Raw genomic sequence first — 21,186 nt, forward strand, 5'->3', positions numbered from 1 at the left:
TTCATTGACTTCCTGAAGACCACAGTTTCATCGAGTGCTTTACTGGGTGAAGCCCACCCCAGGCCAGAGAACCAGAACAAGGGCTCTGCACACTTATGCTCTCACTCAGGAGCATCACTGGGATGTAAAGGGTTGAGCAGACTTTTGCACAGGGTGGATGCTACTCCGGCAGTGCCTTTCATTTGAGGCTCCCAAAGCACTTCCTACAGTGGACAATCCTCTTGCCCCCTCCAGTTTGCAAACAGGGAATCCCCAGCCAGGACGTGAGGGGGCTGGCTCAAGGTTGCTTTATGAGGCAAGAGTACCACGCAGGTATGCTGACTCCCAGTCCAGTGCTCCTGATGCCTCCCTGCCACGATGTGCTGAGATAGCCTGTAGAGAGGCAGGCTAAGTGTGCGGCTCTTCATTTTGGAGAGCAGAGGGGAGGAAGTCTCAGCAGACATCTTCGCACTCAGCTGCCTGGGTACTATGGTGTCACCTGCTCCAGTCCCCTCCGAGCCAAACTTCTCCCATTCTTCGTCAGCTGGCAGGAGGCAAAAGCAAATGACTATGGCAAGAGGACAGCAACACCTGGTGCCAGGCAGCATGGTGTAACTAAGGCCTATGGGAATCCTGGCATCCCAGGGGCCACAGAGGGCCAGGGCCACATAATCCATGATGACAACACGGGACTGGACAGGCGAGACAAGATCCAGGTCCAGCTGCAAGCTGCTGACTCCCATCAGCGGCGGGGGCTTGTGTGGAGGCGCCGTTTGCCTTGAAAACAAATGGAGAGACAGGTTTGTGTGCTGCTGGGAGGGGGCAGATGCTCCAGACAGTTATTTCCCATTGCCTGATTTTCCTTGGTGGCACTTTAGAAGCTCGCTAAAAATAATAATGCATAGAAGGGCTGTGGATCATAATGCCGCATGCTGTCAGCAGTCAGGGCCCATTAAACTTTATTAAAGTCAAAAGAGATGGGAGACGAGGGAAAGGAAATGGAGGATGGCAGAGAAAGCAGATTTCTTACTTGCACATGAAAACTGGCCCTGAGCTTCCTCCTTCACTAAAAGCGCAGGGAGGGTGGGTGTTTAACCCCACTCAGGATCAGGCCCTGTTGCTGCCAGTGTTCCTGGTGACCTTAATTGCCAAGCCAAATCCCATGGGGAAAGGGTATCCAACCTGTGACACGCATGCCACGGGTGGCACAAGGCAGCCTGCATGTGAGGCATGCAGCAGACTGAGAAGACAGGCAGCATGGCTGCTGACAGGGAAGGAAGCGGAAAGCAGAGCAGCAGATCAGGCAGAGAGCACAGGGCAGAAAGCAGATCATGCAGGGAGAGGGTGTTGTGGGGATTAATTTGTGACATCCCTGGAGGAAAGGTTGGCCCCCACTGCCATAAGGAGAGGGAGGCAGATAAGCCATCTTGGGACCCGTGTTTTATGCTAAGAGGCAGCAAGGTAAAGCACAGCTCCTCTTCCCACGCAAAAGCAAATGCAAGTGCCCTCCTTTCCCTCACTTGGGAGAGCCAAGTTACCCCCTGGCTGCGCCCCCACAGCTCTGCTCCGGAGGCACCAGGACACTTGCACGTTTGCCTGAAAGCTGGTGCAAGGGATCCTTGCTGCCTGGTCGTGACTGGTGGCCTCCCCCAGGGCACCAAGGGCAAGGGAACTGCCTCTCCAGCTAATCAAGCAGGACTTTCTCTTCCAGAGAAGCTCTGGCAATGCTCGCCGTCTTGTTGAGGCATCTGACAAGGCTGCCATGATCACAGGGTAATAATTGCTAGTGGAGCCTGGCGCTTATTCTGTCTCGTGTCAACTAAGCGAGCCTGTCTGAACCAATCACTTCAAAAGCCAGTTGCAAAAAGCCAGTCTGTTTATTCGGGCTCTAAGAGACCCTTTGGGAGTGGAGGCTGGCTCCGGGCAGCCGGCAAGGTCTCAAGAGCCCTTCCTGCTGGACTGGCATCCACCTCCCCCAGTCCCAGTGGCTCTTCCTCCTGGCTCTCAGCAGAACGAGCAGGCACTGGGCACGCGTGGGAGACCCAACTCCTCTCTGCCCTGGGGAGCCCCCGTTGAGAGCATCAGGCTGCACGAGGAAGCCTGCTGCAGGAGCTGGACCTAATGGTGATGCACGAGGCACTACCAATACCACGATCATTTATTCTGACAGCATCTGGTCACTGGGAACTTGCCGGCACCGCTACTGAATGGGGGAGACTGTCATTTTCATAAGGGATGAGGAGAAAAACTGTGAAGAGACCCCGCCGCTGGGCTCTGAGCACACTTACACAGTTTCTGAAATACAGATATACACCTTTGGGACAGCTCTCTCTTTATGCCATCTTCCATCACATGTTATTCTGAAAGATTTATAAGCCCCAGATCTGGCACTCTGGGCTTGGTATAAAAATATTTCATAGAAGGTTTCGCAAGTGCAAACTGTGGACATAAAAAACCAGCAGACTTGCTCTCTAAGCACAGTTGGGCAACACCCTCCATTTTCAGGGGAAAAGCCTTCATCTTAAAACAAAGATGTACTGAACATGCTCTGTTTTAGAGGCTTTCCAAGTCTTTTATTCTTGTCACTTTAAGAAAAACACATACGGGTGGGGAAAGCTTTGGTTCTGCCTAATTTCTGCTCCCTCTTGAAGGGGAAAACCTAATTCCTTAAATGCACAAGCAGACCAACACCTTTGGAGACGCACATTTACAAGTATTCAGCATCTACATGAAGCCTCTTGTAGTAATCTCCTAGTGCCATTATGTTGTGACTGGGTGTTTTTATGTACACATACTGCAAGACTGATGCTACAGCTGGTTACTGATATAACTTGCTATGCAGAATATTCATGTCAACTGGGAATGAATTAATGAACCAACAATGCTGAAGCAACTTCCTTACCCAACTCAATGAGTCAGAAGTCACCTCCAAAGACTGTCAAGGAATCAGTCATTAAAGAAATTATTGTCTTATTCAAATAGTTAATTAAGTTTAAAGGGACTATTTTGAGACCCAAAAGACCTTTTTTTCCATGCTATTAGGGTGTTTAGATCCAATTGAAGCAGGATTTAAATTCCCATTAAGCCCTGATGTCACTAAAGAGAAATCTCAGAAAAGGGACTGAATAGAAGAAAAAGCAAAACTGCTAACTTCAAAAAATGCCCTGAGAATTTCCTACCATGAGAAAAAGGCTGTAGAAGTTTACAGGATAGGTATGAACAGCCTGAACAGCTATGAGATGAAGGTGCTACTTAAACCAACCCCCGAAGGGGGTGACCAGGAGAAGAATGACAGCCCTGATTTCCTAAGCCAGACAAGCCCCAAAAGAGGGGACCACCCCTGAGCTGCGAAAGCGGAGCAGCAGTGCTCGCTCGCATCCCTCCACTCCATGCAGCGCTGCCATCACCACAGCCCTCGTCAGAAGCTTCTCATTACTGTTCGTCCCCTCCGCCAGCAAGAACAGCCAGGAGGAAAGCAGCCGGCGAGCAGCGTCAAGAAGCAACCCCCCTTCCAGTTCAGCACAGTTACTTCAGCATCATGGCATGGAGAGGTTCGCAAGAGCACAGCCCAGGAAGTGGATTTCAATTTTCCTTACACCAGTTTGAATGGGAGATTGAAATGCTACGGCTTCTCCTCGTCTGCCCCTCACCGTTTAGACCCTCCATCCATGGGGAGGAAACATAAGCTAACCTTGGGAAACACAGAGAAGTAGGGTTTCACTTGGAATTAAGATTCACGATACCCAATAGGACACCTCCCTAAATGGCGTAGTTAAAGTAACTGAATTTAAAACTTCAGTTTCATAGGATTTAGTTGTATGATTCACCTTCGTCCAAATGTAAACTGTTTAGGTTATCCACAACAGACCAAATGGGCTTCACCAGTCTCTCAAATGCAGCTCATCTGTCCACATATGAAGTATTTTAGTCCTTTAAATTCAGTTAGAGTGATTTCATTACCTAAAGTGTAGTTATAATGATATAAGTTCTCTCTCCTCAAGTTAGAGTACAATCTGTCCACAGCTTACAACTGAAAAAAGGACCCACTACTGATCTAGGAAGTAATATGCTTCAGTCTTGTTGAAAAGAGAGCCCCCGGATCCAAGGGGCAGACCCCCTCTGAAAGGGGAAACCTGTTAAAAACTGCCCAGCAAGCGACATACAGAAGAGCCGGTGCCTGAAGGAACCATTATTCAGTGTTTGCATCTGGTTCTGTTTAATAGCTCCTTTCTTTAACAGAAAACAGTCAGAGTTAATCGTTGTGATTATTTTGCTTGTTTTTAATTGTGGTGTCTCCTAAGACATGACAAAAAACCCTTTGTGACTGAAACAGTGTGAGTCACATTGCCGCATTGGCACTAAGAGAGACGACTAAGATCTCACCATTCCTTGCATCTCTAGGCAATAAATTCTGATATTTTTTTCAGATAAAATCCTTTGGTGCTCAGTAACTAGGAACACCCCTTTCCACCTCACCTTGCAGTCGCTGTCCCAACTAGCCCTGCCACCTCCAGGGATGTCAGTGCAAGACCTGGCCACCTGCATTGCATTCACTCTATGCTTTTAAATGAACGAGGAGAGGGAAACGTGGCAAACAGGCAGGAGTGCCTAAAAGGTCCCGATCTTCAGAAAGCACTGGACCCCCTATTCTCTAAAAACAAGGCCTCTTTCAGAGCATCTCAGGCTGGAAGCTCAAAGCTGTGGCACTCTGACTAGCTACTTAGGGAAATTTAGACCCGTGATTTTAGCAATTGGGGACTGATCTTTACAAAGTTGTTCTGGGATCTGGACTTCCATCTCCCATGCAGGACCCTTGGGCAGGGCCAGGCTGCATAATTGTGGGTCCTGTCTCACCACCCCACCCCACCCCATCCCATCTCGCTCCTAAAACGCTGCTTATTTTAATGGGAATCATGCATGCAAAGGATGTGGTTTAGAAATCTCAGCCACAGCTGTTAAAACTACGTTGGAAGTTCATGGCATTTTTCACCTGTCCCGTCTTACCCAGTACCCAAACCACTTGATCAAACTGCCATTCCAGCCTCCACCGGGCTGGAGCGGGAGGGCAAGAGGATATTAGAAAGTAGCTGCTTTGGAAGCAGCAGTGACTTGCCAATGCATCTCTGACCTGGGTTTTGTTCTCAGGATGCCATAGGCCTCTGCAGCGTTACCACTTCAGTGCAGAATTAGAGGAGAGGTGAGAATGAGATGTAAAAATAAAACCCAGAACAGAACTTGAGCTGCTAATATGAGAGTGTCAGCAAGTGTCAACATCTTTCAGAAAATCAACAACTCCATTCGCCTGCCAGGTCCTTGTTCTGCAACAAGGTACAGGCAGCTTGAAAGACGTGGCTGCTCCCTCTCTCTCGTCTCACCGCTGACCCCTGCCACGTGAAGGGCAGGGAGAGGAGCTGCAGACTGGGGAGAGGAGGGAAGAGCTCTACAGGGTGTGACCCCAGCCCAGCACAAATCCATCCCGGGCACGCCCGACAACACCCCTGCCCCCACATGCTCCCTGGAGGCAACATGGAGCACAGTTACCAGCTCTCCTGCCAAAAGTACCAGTGTCTCAATAATAGGTACTTTTCTTCTAAACAGAAAAGCTGTCCTGTGGCCGTTGGGAGTAGTATCTGCTTTGCAGTGTGACCCCAAAGCCCCAGGGAGGGATCAGGACCTCACTGCACTGGGTGCTGTACAGGCAGTGCTCAGTCCCAAACAGCAAACCCTCTAAACCTGCTCTGGGGCACAGGGGGAGGAGAAGAGGCAGTTGGGGGGTGCAGACAGACCCCTGGGGGGCTCAAGGCAGTATCATCCACACAAGCTTGGGCACACCAGCTCCCTAAGTCTTGCCAAGCCCTTTGCAGGGGTAAACATGAAGCACCAGACTGTGCACTCAAGCAAGGTTTGGAGGGGAAGCCATGGCTCTGAGGCCAGGACCAGCACTTGGAGGAGGGGATAGAAGAAAGGATGGCCAAGCAATGGCAGGAGAGAGGTGTGGCAGCAACATCCCGGTGCCCCGTAGCAGCCCAGCGGAGACCAACCTGCACACGCTGCAGCTTCACCACCTGAGTCTGAGCTGGTGCATCACAATGGAGCTGTCAATTCTGAATGTCAATGCTCGCTGCTTTTTTAAGGGGCTTAAAAATAAGCCTCAGTGCCTGTGGGCAGCACTGTAATCAAGAGGATGCCTGAGGGCAGAGGGGAGGGGAAACAATTTTTATGCTAAGCAGGCGCTAGCTCAAGGCAGCTTGGGGAACGAGGCCCTGGAAGCTGGCAGGGCGGAAGGGGAGGCTGGATTTGAAATGGAGGGTCTTCAGCAGGGGAAGGCCCCTGCTAAACCGGCCCCCACCTTGCTGCTTTCACAGCTGATTTACACCTCGACACAGGAGCCCTGAAACCAAGTCACACCCATGCAGGGAGAGCAGCAGAAGCACTGGCTCAGGGCAGAGGGGCGCAAAGCCGTAACTTAAGGGGTTACTGCACATGCTACTGGGAACTGCAGAGCGAACGAAACGGCAGCCCGTGCGAATCTGCTCGTGGAGGCACCATGCTGGATTCATGTGCGTGGGGAGGCTGCACGTCTCTGAGGAGGAGGCACCTGGCACCAGGGGTGAGGGCTGCAGTGGCCCCAGGGTGGCCGCAAACCCTGAGGCTGTATGGGGGACCACATCCCATTAGGCTCCTGCCCTGAAAGTCACCCTAGTGACTAAGTTGGAGCTGCCGGGCACACCAAGCCGCAGTGCTCTCACGGCCCTTGCCACAAGCAGCTGGGCGAAGAACAGAGCTTCAGGCCAGAGCTTTATCAGGGGCAACTGCGAGGAGGAGGCATGAGATGGGGAAGGATAGAGAGGAGAGGCAGAACCAAACATCCCAAAGCACCCCTGTGCTCAGAGCAGGCCTGGTCCTCACTGCTCTGGCACGGCGCTTAGCACAAGGTGATGCCCCACCAGCATCCATGGAGTCCACAGCTACTCCCTGGATGACTCTGGGAGCCTGGCTCTCCACCAGAGCTCCTCTCTGCCCACCATACCTCACTGCCTGGCTTGGCTCAGAGCAAGCTTCTCCCTCGCCGAGGCAGCGCTGCCTGGGGAGTCAAGCTTCCTGCTGCCCCGTGCTTACCAGGGATGGCTCTGCTCACGTCGCTGTCCGATGACTCCGCTGGCAGGTCACTCTGGCAGCTCTCCACAGTGCCGAGGCCTCCACCACGCTCGCTGCCCAGGCTGCTGCGGCTCTCCAAGAGGGCAGCAGAGTGGGTGCTCCCTAGGACCATGCCAGGGGTCCAAAGAGGCTCGCTGCTAGACACTGGGGACATACAGAGGGGGCAGGTTGTCATATGGCTGTCTCCATTCCCAGCTCATCACAGGTTGCCAGACCAACACTCACAGAGAAGATCTACCCAGGGCAACCGTGGGGTCCCATCCCCTGCCCAAGTACCTCCCTCGAGCCTGGGCAGGGCCCCTCTGTCTGGGGTGGGAGAGGAACTTGTTGTCCCTGGCACTAGGAACCAGGCTTGGAACCAAAGCCCACACAACTGGGGAGCCCGCAGCAGGGATCACCCTGCCCCATGGCCCCTCACTACCCTGCACCATGCATGCAGACCCACCCCCCACCCCAGAGCTCCTTCCCCCTGGATCCTACACCCATGCAACAGCAGCAGCAGGTCTAGTCCAGAGCACATCCAGGCTGCCTCCCACCCCGCTTCCTCACCTGACTCTGCTTGGTGCTTGCTGGACTTGCACCCCGGTAACCTCGCAGCCGGGGACTTGTCTTCCAGGCTGGAAGAGCTGAATTCTGAGTCGCTCTCGCTGTCGCTAGAAACCACTGTGGGAGAGAAGGGGGAGGCTGGGGTCAGGATTATTCACAATGTTCCTAGCACTTGGCAAACAGGGTGACAGATGGATCCAAATAAAACAGGCGCTCACACGGACTTGATGATCACGTTCTCTCCCTGAGAAGAGCTTTACCTGCTGCTCCTACACAGTTGTTCCCACTCACTTCCAAACAGGATGTACTTCACTTTTTATAGGCGCTTTAAAAGGCAGCAAGTACTGTGTGTTTACAGCCAAGCCGCACCTGAGCAAACCTGCTTGCTGGTCCCCCACCTCCCCAACCTACAGCTCAGCCTCACACGCTGTAATGGGGATGCACTGCTGTACCTCCCTACTGCTGCAGAGCAGCACTTGCCAAAAGCAGCCCCATATGATTTCAAAGAAGCCAAGCACCACTGTTGCATCAATGAGGCCTGCAATTATTTGTCAAGTGCTTCACAACTAGATCAGGGACAGAAGTGCAGGAAGAGGAGCCAGGAAAGCAGCAGGGGCAGGTGCAGTGACCAAGCCAGTGCTCAGGAGAGCTGGGATCTTTCCCACCGACTTGCCTGCGTGGCGTTGAGCAAGTCCTTTCTCTCTCTCTTTGCACCTCAATTTCCCAGCCTATAAAATGGGAGCAAGGATCTGAAGGGCTTGTCTGCACAGAAAGTTGTTCCTGATTAACTGTGGGTGTGGACACTCATGTTCCCCTCCAGGAGCTGTTCAAGAAGAGCTTTGATGCTTTGCGTCCACACATTACCTTAAGCCCTGCCACCTTCCAGGTGCAGGCAAGCCGCTGGGAGATACGGCTTTGGGATGTGTGATGAAAAGCACCAGGTAACCAGAGCACTGCAGCGTTCTTCCCCCAAAGCAGACCAGCACTGCAGAGGGGAGGAAGCCAATGAGCCCCCACGACACTGCCCACGACACGCTCTTGAGCACACAGGCTGTCCTGCTCCTGGACATCCGGAGCAACAGGGCTCCGCTGAGTGCCAGAGGGAGACTACTCCCCCAGCAAACAGCACCTCTAACCCACAGCGCGTTATTCACATCTCCCCTGCTTGAATCCGATTCCATTACTGCAACTGCTTTCTTTCCGTCTCTGCCATTTCTGCAAACTCAGCAGAAAAAAACCCTCAATTTCCCAGATGAGAAATTGGAGGGCGCTCCTTGAATTGGAAACCTGCTCCTGCTGCACTGCTGGTGCAGGCAAGCACTTCTGCTCCTTACATCCCTTTTACAAAATCCAATTTGACTGCCGGCTGCTTTATGCAGAGTGAGAAGGGAGCTTCTCCCAACAGCAAAAGCACTTCATGCAATGGCAGACAGACACAGGGGGAGCTGGGGAAACATCTGCTTTTTGGACTGTGCCCCACAGATCCCTCCCGTTTGACTGAGGCAGGTAGTGTTTCTGCCCAGTGTTCAGAACATGGTTCTCAGCTCCTAGTGGTAAATTTGAGGCCCAAGCTACAACTGCCTCCTGGGAAAAGCCCTACTGCTCATGCGTGTTTGCTCGTAAGCTTTCCTCTGACCCATCACCACAGTATCGGAGCATCTTCCCCACATTCAAGCCGTCATCCTCTGCACAGTACCGTTATTGCCATGCAGGGGTGAGTGGACAATCACGTGGTGTTTAGAAGACTTGCCCAAGGTCCAACAGGAAGCTTGTGGCAGAGTTAGGTGATGAATCCAGGCTCTGCCAAGTTCCCCCCTCAGCCCCACGCCCCACGCCCCAGCAAGGGCATTACAGCACCCGCGCAAGGTGTAAAGAACAGGCACATTTCGCTCACAGAAAGGCTGAACAGGTCCGAGTCCAACCTGGTCCTCCCAGGTCTGGCTGCTCTGCTAAGGGCAACGTCACAAGACACCGCAAGATGCTCAGACACCTCTGTAGCGACGAGAGCCGTCAGGTCACCCCCTCTCAGTGGCGCTCAAGTTCATTGAATGCATTTTGCAAAAGATACAAGCCTATTAACCCTGTGCAGGGCAAAAGGGCTGGTGTATTTTCCCTCCGTGCGCATGCGACCTGTTGAACATTTCCATCCAGGGCCTCTGCAAACACCATTGCATTGAAGCAGCTCTCCATTTTACACAAACTATGTTTTTTTAAAATGTAATAATGAATATAAAGCATTTCTGGCATTATTATCTCAGAGTATATTAAAGCTGGCTGTTGGCATTATTGGAAAGCTATTGAGATTGGCCTCCCCACCAGCTCCCCTCACACGGCAATCTTGATCAGAGCAGCTCGGCAGAGCTGGAGAGAGACGGCGCAGCCCGCCAGCCTGTTTTCTCACTCCTCATTCCTCAATGGCGCTGGCTCCTATTGTGTCTGCGACACTCTCCTGGGCTGGCCCAGCCCCCGGGTGCTCTGTCTACTTGCACCATCAGACATTGGGCTTCTGAACTGCTTTCATAAATCCTGCCAACAAAGGGGCTGCGAAAGCTACTGACTGGGAACCGACCTCCGCTGCCAACAGGGCATATTCTCACTAGGGTTTGGGCCTTCCAGCTGAGTCGTAAAAGCATGAAACCCCCCTGGCTTTTCCCAGGTATCTAGAGGGAATTTACAAAAACAAAACAAAACCCCTAGCCTGGACCTCGGCGAACTGGTCATTCTGGCACTCGTCTCTTGCTGGGGTTTCAAAGGACTGCCCGCCTGGCTCCCACAGTCCCCGGCTCCCTGGGGAGTCCTGCCCTCCGAGTTCTGCTGCATGGTTGACGACCCCTTAGGGGCTATCCATCAAAGCCACATCTGCTCCCGTCTGGGAGAGACGTTTACAAATGAAAGCTGGGCTCGGGAATTCACATGGGGGACATCGCTTTGTGTCTTGCTCCACAAAACAGAGACTGCTCGAGGAAGGGCCAGGGACAAGGCGGCAGGAGATGGTTTATCATCCTGCTGCCCTGTTTGCCTCTAAATGCTCCAAAGAGTAATGGCTCTGTGTGAAAGGTATTAACGAGCATGGGGCACCTCCGACTCCCGGGCCAGCCTGTCTGCTCTCTTTCCCTTGGTGGCCATTAGAGCATATTTTACCCACTGTGCTAATGTTTCTCTTTAAAGCAATTTTTCTCTCAAGACTCCCTGACCTTCTGCTGGAGCTGTACGGAGACCAGAAATCATAAATCTGGCACTCCGGCAGATGCTGATAGATCAACAGGAGCCTTTTGGGTGGCTGCATTTTCAGGGTACGTGATGCATTCGTCCTTCATCATCTCTGCCAGGCTGAGATGTACTGCCGTGTTGTCAGCCAATGCGCTGGCTTTGGCCTCTGCACGCGGGGAAGACAACCCCAGCTCCGCTCTGCTCAGGGTACTTCCAGGTCCTCTGTAATGCCTCCCTGCTCGAGGCAGAGCTGCTGCTCCACCGGTAACAGGTGTGTGCTTTGCTGCTTGAGTCTTGGGTTCAGATGGTGCCTCTGCAAGCAGTAACAAGTGTCCCAGCTGAGTTCAGGGTGTGTGGGGGGGGGGTCACCATCCTGGAGCATTCAAAAGCAGGTAGAAGGGATTAGGGCACGAAGGTGTGCATGTGTGTGCATGGACACACACAGAAATCACTCTCCAGCTCACCAAGCGATAACACTTTGGAGCAGTACTGAGAGCTGAAATTCATCCTTCTCCAGGATCCACCTGCAGCTGGAGGAACCAAAACTGGCTTTGTGCCTCAGCATGGCAAAGGCAATTCTCCCCTGTTCAGTCCACCAAAAGCTGTGCACGGAGTACATGCCACGTCCTCTTTTCCTGAGGTACAAGCATGGGGAATCCAGGACAAGCCCCACACAGGGAGGCCAAGGGCTGTGGCCACATCACTCCTCTCCCCCTGAGTGCGGGGTAAAGAGCAGGCAGGCACACAGCAGTGCTGGCTCTTTCCTTGAAATAATTGGCGACAGCTCATGTTGATGAATGAAAAACGTTCAGAACAGCCTCGACCTCGCTGCTGCAATTTGACAAAGCGGCAAACACCTGGATGAAGCCTTCGCAGCATGACAGGAGCGGAGAGACGCCACTGGCTTCAGAAACGCCACCAGCAACAAATAAATCAGTAGAGGTGACTGCTGGAGGAAAAAACTCTGAGGCTGCCTGCAAAAAGGAGCTTGGGTGGCGGCCGGCACGGCAGCGCAGCAAGGAGCCGCAGGAAGCAGTACTTGGCGTGGGGGAGCCCCGTTACAGCAGAAAGGCAGCACAGACTGGTGGAGAAGACACCAGGGCTTGGGAGACCTGGGTCTTGTTTCCACCTCTGCTCCTAGCCCACTGTGCAGCCTTGGGGAGGCGCTTTAACACCCCACGCCCCTCTGTCCCATTCCCACTGGCATCTCTCTCACCTACCTAGGCTACAGGCTCTTTGATGTAGGACCTGTCCAAGTGGGGCCCACATATCCCTACGGCCCCTGCGGGGAGAAAACAGCAGCAGCTCCTGTTTTTGTTGGACAAGTCCCACCCACACCCTCCTCCGCCAAGGACTGTGAGGAGGGACCTTGGAGAGGCAGGCAGCCCCTTCTGCGAGATGTACAGGAAGGCGGTGCATGTCCCTGTGCCTCAAGAACCCCAAGAATGAGCTGTCCATCACCTCCCCTCTGAGCATCCTGCAGTGCTTTGGGGCCAGCACCCTGCCAACAAGGAAAAGGTATAAAGTCACTGGACTGCGCAGCCAACTCTGCACCAGAACGTAAGAGCCCCCAGCAGCAGTGTAGGCCAGGAGAGGGAAAAAGGACATTGCCTCCCAGAAGGATTTGAGGAAGATGGACTGGAATTCAGCTGGAATTGGGCTAGGACAGTCGAGCGGATGCTAAGAGAACTGCAAAGGCCGTGGAGGCCTGGATGGCACCTCCGGCAGCACAACACCGTTTGACCCCAGGGCAAGGGAAGATACCACCTCGCAGCTCACTGGCACCATTCTCTCTACGCAAGTGCCAGCCCAGCATGCCCCGTCTTGGCCTGGAGAGTTCAGGAAGGACAGCACCAGGTTATCTGGCCCCAGAGCTATGAACAGGCAAGTCTCTGGTGGCTTCTGCATCCTCTCACCTGGGCACTGGGCCACATTAATCTTTCCAGCAAGCACCAGGCATCGGGGCTCTGCTTACGAGCCAAGTGCAGTTCTGCATTCACACCGAATCTTTAAGAGCACTCTGAGCGCTCTCTCCCAGAGCAATAATCCCCAGGGACCATGGGGGAGGAGAAGCGTCTTACCACGACAACAAAATCCCCCATGATACCTCATAGAAGAGGCTCAGGAAAAATGTCTGCTCAGATTGAACCCACAGGGAAGGGAATACAACATCCCCTGAGCGAAGTGGAGAGCTGAGTAGCCAACCGACCCCCCCAGGAGAAAGGGTCCTCCCCTCCTGGGTGCCACAGGTAGAGCCCAGGTTCATTTGCACACAGAGGAAGTATCGTGCCAGGATTGAGACAGACAGGGCAGATTTGTCTTGAGGGACCGGCAGGGATGCAGGCAGGTGGACCTCAGGGCTGAATCTATCTGCACCCCATCGCTGCAGTGCTGGGCACCTCACAGTCTGCAGTGGATTTAACCTCACAGCACCTATGAGAGGTAGGTCAGTGCTGTGATCCCCACCGCACAGCTGGGGGATGGAGGCACAAACAAGCTAGGTGACTTGCCAAAGGTCACAGAGGGAATCTGTGGCAGAGGTGAGAGGGAGGTCTCCAGACCACAGTTGCTTGGACCCCCTGCAGGAGACCCAGGATCCACTCTCAGATCAGCCACAGAGTCACCGCATGGCCTCCAAAAGTCATTTTCTGTCTCTGTGCCAGAGTCAGCAGCCAACAAGGTCCCCACATAGAAAGGGGAGACACGGACACCAGGGCAGGTGGGGACCGAGTGGGGATGCAGCCAAGGCACTGTCAGCTGAAAAGGGTCCCCACACACGCAGTCAAAACTGGGGCTGTGTGGCTCCCAGCACAGACGGGGCAGCCTGCCAACACCCCTGGGCTGCTAAGCACTCCCCCGACTCCCCCCACCAGCAAGGTAGGGCACCATCCTTACAGGCAAAGGCGTCAGGAAACAAAGCTGCGTTGTCCTGACCTGCAGCTTCTCCCTGTGCCACCTGCGGAGAGATGTGCCAGTGCCTCGTCTGGCCATGAATTTGTACACTTTGATACAAGAGTTGGGAAAGCTGCGGGAAAAACATGGCAGCGTGCAGCTCTGGCACCACACAGAGCAGCAGCTCAGGGACCACATTTTCCCCCAGCTGCTCTGAATTTCTCTCTGCAAGAGAAAAACATTGACCAAAGGAAATCCCTGCTGTTTATTTCCCCCCTGCTTCTAACTGACCGGTTCCCTCCTGACGCAGTGCAAAACACTGATGTGCATGCCATCACGGCGAGTGGGGCCATCCTCCAGCCTCAGAAATGCGATTGCCATTCTCCCAGTGACAATACATGTTTGTGCCTTAAATAAAATCACAGCATTCCCATGGCAACGGCTTGTTTATTACAGGAAAAACTAAAGGCAAGAGCAAATCCCGGGGTGAATGAGTGTGCGAGGAAAGAGGGGTGTGTAAGAAAAACAAACCCAACAACCCCCTTTTGCTGGAGAACGAGGGCTCAAGAGCTGGCACTGAGTACCAGCCCAGAGCAGCACGTGCAGAGGGGTGGGGTGTGAACAGCCACTGATGTGGTACATGCACGCCCAAAGTTGCCCCTGGCAGCACAACAGTAAGGAAGGGCAGGGCTACTATATCCACTACAGGGGTCTCCAGGAAAGGTCTCACCGGCCACCTGTAGCAGAGCAGCGACTCTCCGGGCTCCCATCAGACCATCCTCCCCTTCCCTAACCCAGATCAGGGCAGGGCACTTGTGACTGACCGATCTAAGCCCTTGCTGACATTGGCAGTAGCCGCAGCCACTGCCTTGCATGCTCCGCTGTGCGGGACAACTCTGGGACACGAATACAAACAGCTGGATTCACCAACATGGGCTGTCACTTTAATTGTGCAAAATATAATGTGACAAATGCTTACCTAAACCTGACAGCCGGAATAACGAGCCCCTTCTGCTTGGCTGCCACAAGCAGAGAGGAGATTTCTGCTCCCAGCCCTCTCCAAGTGGTGGGAAGCAGCTGCCTCAACCTGAGCTGCTAAACTGAGCCACTCAAAGCAACAGGCCAATTATGCTCCCCATGCCAGACTGGTTTTCCTTGTAATTCCCCTTAATGCCAAGGCTAGAAGCTTGGTTCAAGCCCTGCAGCAGTGTGATGGGACCCAGCATCCCCGTGCTCAACAGAAATTGTATAAAAGCCTAGAGACAGAGCCCACCTCCGAGCCTGAGAGCTGGAATTTGTCTGTTAAACCAATCTTCCCCCTTACTGTTGCCTAAGGTAACAAAAACCCCATAAGGAGCAGCCCTCATCCATTCTGTCAGAAGGACAGTATTGCCATGATTCATTCCCAAGGACATCCTGCCTAACAAGGCAGCTCTACATTTTGCAGCCTGCCAGGTCCTGGCCTGCCCAGGGTCTGGCAGGTGCTACGCATGTGTGTTCACCAGGTGGAGGTATGGTAGGGTGCGGGTAACAGAGGCAATGTCTCATGCTTTCCACTTGGATATGAGCTGAAGGTTCCCAGCAAGGTCCACACTGGCCTGTTAACATGTTACTGAACACCTTGGCTAACCTGGGTCCATCTCAGAGGTGTCACCGCATGTCACTTTAGGATCAGTGCCAAGGGGATGCCAGCCGCACGCGCAGACTGATCTGTAACCTCTGCCTGGAAGGAGGAAGTGAACAGCTCGCATGCAAACAACTGTCACGAGGGAAGCTGAAGGGCATTTCCTAAATGGCTGAGAGACTCGAACGAGAAGTGATTGAGGTCAGCATCAGAGGCAAGGCTGACTGACGCAGGGCACCAGCGGGATGTGAGGGATGCATAAACTGGATTTTATGGACTTCTATGAATAAGGTATGAATTTTGTGGAATTTTATGAATTCTATTTTCTAATGCAGTTGCCTCTCTGTGAAATGGGGATACAAAACTTCCCTTGTCCCAACTGTCATCTCTCTCATCTGTTTGCACTGGAAGCTCCTTGGGGCAGGGAAGCATCCTGCTATTCTGTCCAGCACAAGGTGCCCTGCTCTCCAGCTAGGATGCTCAAAGCTGTCCTTGTTTATGTGGGGAAGAAAAAATTCACAACTAGAGCCAATCTGCGTCAGAGCAAGGTGGGGGGAGTCTGTACCTGGTACTCTTGCATGGCAATTATGTGGCAGGCAGGGCACTAGCAGGAGAGAGCTGTTTAAAGGGCAAGGATGAAAAGAACTAAATGCTCCTGCATCCAGTTCGCTCATGAGTTATGACTGGGGGCTCCCACAGAAAAGCTGTCTAAAGGACAAGAGGCAGGAAGAATAGCGAGGGAAGAAAGCAGGACATAAACCTGGGCAAGGACCGTGATCATATTATTCTGCCTATAAAATGGCAATGAGCTGTATATCTGCCAGAGCAGGGGAGAAAGGCTCTGCATTGCTTATACCTATTGAAGGAACACTGTTATCAAGGCAGCTTTTGTGCTCTTTGGCTGGTTCTGAACTCCTCTTGCCACCTGAATGATATTTATGGGGAGCTCCTCACTCAAAACACGCTAGCCCATCTCCTCAGAGAACAGGGGCCAATTTGAGTATTTCCCAACATTGCTATAAGCATTTCAAACAGCAAGGCCCTCTCCGACACAGGCAATAAAGGCTCTACTAAATTGAAGTTGTCAGAGACCAGCAGAAGGCAGGAAGTCTGGGCAAGACACTGGCTGCATCCTTTAAACAGCAGGCTCTTTGGGGCAGGGGTCTCTGTATTCTGTATGGAGCCCAGCATAACAATGGCAGCTGGCAGAGATCAGCAGCACGTAGAATCACACTTGCTAACAGATACCCCAGGACCATCCGCACAGAACAGGTGGGGAAAGAGGAAGGGAAAAAAGGTGGTCAGAAGTGACTCAAGTCTCATGGGAAGTGAGCTGCAGAACCCAAGAGCTCCCAGATCAATGCAGTGACCACTAGGGAACCGTCAACCGCCCTGCCCCCATTGCCCAGCCCTAACCATCCGGCCAAGCATGTTCCCCAGCTCGGGCAGTTCCCCCCCAACACTTGGGGTGCTGCGAGCCCAGCATACACAGTCAATGCAAAGAGGCCGCAGGGGACTGACCTCTCCCTCTGGCCCAGGTGTAGAACCGGTTGGTCTCGATGCCCTTCACTGCTTGCACAGCAGACTCTGGTTGCTGTGGCCGCACAAACAGGTCGTTGGCTTTGCTGGAACTTTTTGAGGGCAGGATGTACTTGGGCAGCCCCTTGTAGAACCACGCGCCGGACCGCTTCCAGACCTGCTGGGGGACACAGACATTTTTACCCATGGGAGTGACTTTACCCATAGACCCACAGGTTCAGACCACATGTGCAGGGATCTACAGTACCCCGAGTCCACCATCCTAGGCTGGCTCAACCAAACCCATGCAAGAGCTGCGGTGACAGTTCATCATCTTCTAGCTCACCATGTAACCTGAGATGCTGATCAGCTCCTTGGTGCTAGTGTCTGTGAAACCACCAGTGCCCCAGTTGCTCTTCCCTACCCCAAATCTGACTGCCCTAATTCCCAGGGAAATACCATGACCACAATGATGGCTGGGGAAATTTTATTCATTTATTATTAAATTTTCCGTAGTCCAAGCCAAATTAGTCCAAACAAATTCCAAATCCGAGAGTCGGTCCAGAACCATAAGCAGCCCTACTACCGGCAAACATCCTCCACCCCCATCTGGGGCTTTGGATGTTTCCAAAACCTTTGGCGGGCATCCCACTTGCAGGCCCAAGCCCAGAGGCTTGGGGTTCAGATGCCCCGAGTTTTGCTTGCCCTCAACCGTAAGGCCCCAGGGGCAAGCCAGGGAAGAGTCTCCCATTTCCATAAAGGGGGCTTAAAGCCAAGACCTTCCCACTCTAGCAGTTCAGTGGGAGGTTTACTACACATTCCCTTGGCAGGTCCTATCTCCATGCCAGGATAGCGGTCTTTCCCAGTGCAGCTAGGAAGACCGCCTCCCTGACCGAGGTAATGCAATTAAAATGGCACTGTGTAGCGGAGGGTGCACCCTTGTCTGCTTGTGGACAGGACTCCCTATGAGAGCCTTGTAGTTAGCTTCCCACTGGCCAGGTGGCAGTGGGAGGATCTTGGCTACACACCGACTTTATGGAAATGGGAGACTCATCCCTAGCTTGCTCCTGCAGCCACATGGCTGAGGGCAAACGGAACTCGGGGGCATCCGAAACCCAAGCCTCCAGGCCTGGGCCTGCACGTAGGATGCCTGCCAAAGGATATGGAAGTATCTGAAGTCCCAGGCTGGGGTGGAGGATATTTCCCAGTAGCAGGGCCACGTATGGTTCTTGAATGATTGAAACAAATATGGACCTGATCTGGCTAATTTGACCTGGACACACAAAATTTTCCTTAAAATAAATTCCCATGCCTCTACCTAGAACAGTAGGCAAGGAGAGCTCCCACGAGCCACCTAAACTTTGAGAGGGATCTCGGAGCAGCCTTCCAAACCTCAGGAAGTTCACAGGGTGCTGGGCACTGCCAAAGTCTCTACGTGCTTCCCAGGGACGAAAAATCATATCTATGTGACAATAACGAAAGAGTCTAGACCCGCAATAGCTAACGTTAAAGCCCGACAAATTCCAATTAGGAACAAGGCTCAGATTCAAACAGCAAAGGCAATTCTGCCCAGAACAGACTACCGAGGCAGGTGGTCGACTCTCCATCTCTTGCGGTCTTCTGATCAAGGCCAAATGCTTTTCCGGAAGCTGTGCTTTAAACATTAGCTAAGCTTGCTGTCGGATGAACCGAGAGGCATTCTCTGGCTCGTGGCAGGCCCAGATGTTCCAGCGGGCCCTTCTGGGTTGCGAATCTATGATGAGAAGCTCTCGTGGCAAGCAATGCCACAACCGGCTTACTTCGAGCAAACAGCCTGTTCCATCAGTTTCCAACACGCTCAAAGTTATGAATGGGCTAAAGCGTGTTCCTGAATCAGGTCATTAATTATGTTTCTCTTTGCTTTTGAGAGAACCAGGGAACCACACTGTTGTCTCCAGAACCAAGGGGGCAGAAGCTACAATATTTCTGCAGCAGTAACAATGGGCTTATGAGATGCTGGCTTGAAATTCATCTTGCAGAGGGATTCAAGCTGAGACAGACAATTTAGCAAGTGCGCTCAGAGCTATAAGAACAAAAAGACAATTCGAACATGCAGCAGGAAACCAAACGAGAGCTATAAATTGTAGCACCTCCTGTAAGAGGACCCAGCACTCGCTAATTTAGTTTTTAATGCCAACATTGAGATGAAGGAACCCTATTAAATATATTTAATACAACGCTTGGTACGAGGCAGAGGAAGAGGAATGGAGGAGAAAGGATAAGAATGCAGACATTAAAAAATAATATTGAAAAACCCAATTTCATTTGTGCCTTCCAGCAACCTAATAATGAACTAATGCAACACCTTGTTCAAGAGTAAGTTAATATATTAAAACAGATAACATTTCTTAACTATCTCATGCAGCGGGTACAAGTCCTACGGTCCCGCTCGGAGTCAGGGTGATTGAAAGAGAATCGCCGCTTTGTGATTAGGAACATTTTTTTACCCCAAGCTCTCCAAGCACTTTGGAGATGTGGTTATCAGCATGCACATAAGCACAATTGTAGACATAATTAATTGCGGCAGGGATTTTGCAACTTGCATTTGAACTCTGGGGCATCATCAAACACTGCCTGAAATATTGGATGACGATAACATCTGGCGCTAATAAAGGGCTTTCCTGATGTAGAGGCCACAAAGCACGGTGCAGAGGGGAGGAGGCATCATCACCTCCCCCATTATACAGGTGAAGCAGCCAGGGACACGGAGAAGGGGTTTACCCCAAACCAGGCAGCGGGAAGAACAGCGCCCAGGTCTCCGGGCTCACAGTCCACAGCTGCCTTTGCTGCCTGTCAGGATCAGCACAGGAGCTACTGTACTAGGTCAGCCCCTGGGGGAGCTGCGACCCCCACTGGCTTTTTATTAAGCCAGTTACTCCAGACTCTAACATGTGCTAATGTGAGAATGCTTCATGGCTGAATAGGAACCATGAGCACCAACAGCAGCCTCCAGCAACTGCCCCAGAAACCCATTTCTGCGGCCCCACCTCTCAGCTACCTGCAGGGGAGATGCTCAGGTGCAAGGGAAACAAGGGCGGTGCAGACACAGCCCACAGCCGAGGGCAGCGTCTGGCTAATAACAATCTCATCCCATTAATTAGCACCATGCTTAAGGACTTGTGAGCTGAAATGTAACGAGTCACACGCGTGTGTCAGCTGGGGGCAGACGGAGCTCATTGTGCATGCGCTGCAATCAGGGCTGATTGCAGAGCACCAAGACAAACAAAAGCACACCTACCAGGAGTGGGGGTGAGGGTTTTGCTCTGTGGCATCTCCTGGGTTTTGCCTGTTCCTTTAGACTGGCCCCTGCAGATGGCCACGTGACCTTAGCAGAGGCACTGGGACTTTGCGTGGCCTGACTCAAGCTGTGTGAACTTTCAGGCTGGAGGTACATGGTGCTCCCCTGCTGTAATTGCAGGGGATGGATGTGCGCTCTCTCTTCATTCAGCTTCCTCGGAACAGACCTCACAATGTCTGCATTCAAACACGAAACACCAAGGGAACCCAGCACCTCCAGGCAAGGTACAAGTCCAAGGGCACAGCAACAAAAATACAAGTGCAGACAGGAGCACAAAACCTGGGTCATACGCAGGTTTTGTCCCGCTATAACTGGTTCTGTTTACGAACGGACGTGGAATGGCCTGCCTACTGAAGATACAGCTGCGCCACAGTAAATGGTCATGTACACGCAAACACCTTTTACTGGTGCTTAAAACTAGGTCGCCATATAACATACTATACAAAAACCTGCATTTAGACCAGCCTTAATCAAGGCAAGAGAATTTGCACAGCATCGAACTCAGCACGCTTGCTCCCATGGGATATGTGTCCCATGTCTGAAACAAGATGGTTTATATTCTTTTTGAACCTAGCTGCAAAGTGTAGCTTAAGTGCCCAAGAAGCAAACTGAATCCACTGACATCACTGACGATCACGCTCCAGGAGAACAAACAGCACGATTCCCTACTGACTTTAGATTAATAAAGCAGATCTATAAAAGTGCTGTAAAGATAAAACTCTTCTTTAAAAACAGAGATGTGTTCTTTCCAAGCAAAGCCGTGCTTGCCCCTGCTCTGTGTGAACCACTGGCCCCTATGATTTTGTTGCAGAGCTTCTTATCCAGATGGGTGGGTAGCACAACCATTCAGCAAGTAGCACCACCCACTGTTTTTTACCTACAGTATTTGTCACCCACTGATGCCCGATGCATGTATCCCTGC

General features: G+C 52.3%; 1 protein-coding gene across 1 annotated transcript in view; it reads right to left on the bottom strand.

Moving 5' to 3' along the window:
• Nucleotides 1-185: 185 nt before the first annotated feature.
• The window catches only part of RPH3AL (rabphilin 3A-like (without C2 domains)), a 74,580-nt gene continuing 53,579 nt past the window's right edge, over nt 186-21,186 (bottom strand). Inside the window, exons 6-9 of the mRNA XM_019511158.1 lie at nt 16,931-17,105; nt 7,687-7,800; nt 7,099-7,281; nt 186-756 (exon numbers count right to left, since the gene is read on the bottom strand). Of these exons, the coding sequence (XP_019366703.1) occupies nt 722-756; nt 7,099-7,281; nt 7,687-7,800; nt 16,931-17,105 (507 nt within the window). The 3' untranslated portion in view covers nt 186-721. The remainder of the gene's footprint in view (nt 757-7,098; nt 7,282-7,686; nt 7,801-16,930; nt 17,106-21,186) is intronic.

The sequence above is a fragment of the Gavialis gangeticus genome, unplaced genomic scaffold (assembly GCF_001723915.1).
Source record: "Gavialis gangeticus isolate Ggan-Ray unplaced genomic scaffold, GavGan_comp1, whole genome shotgun sequence".
Classification (NCBI taxonomy): domain Eukaryota; kingdom Metazoa; phylum Chordata; order Crocodylia; family Gavialidae; genus Gavialis; species Gavialis gangeticus.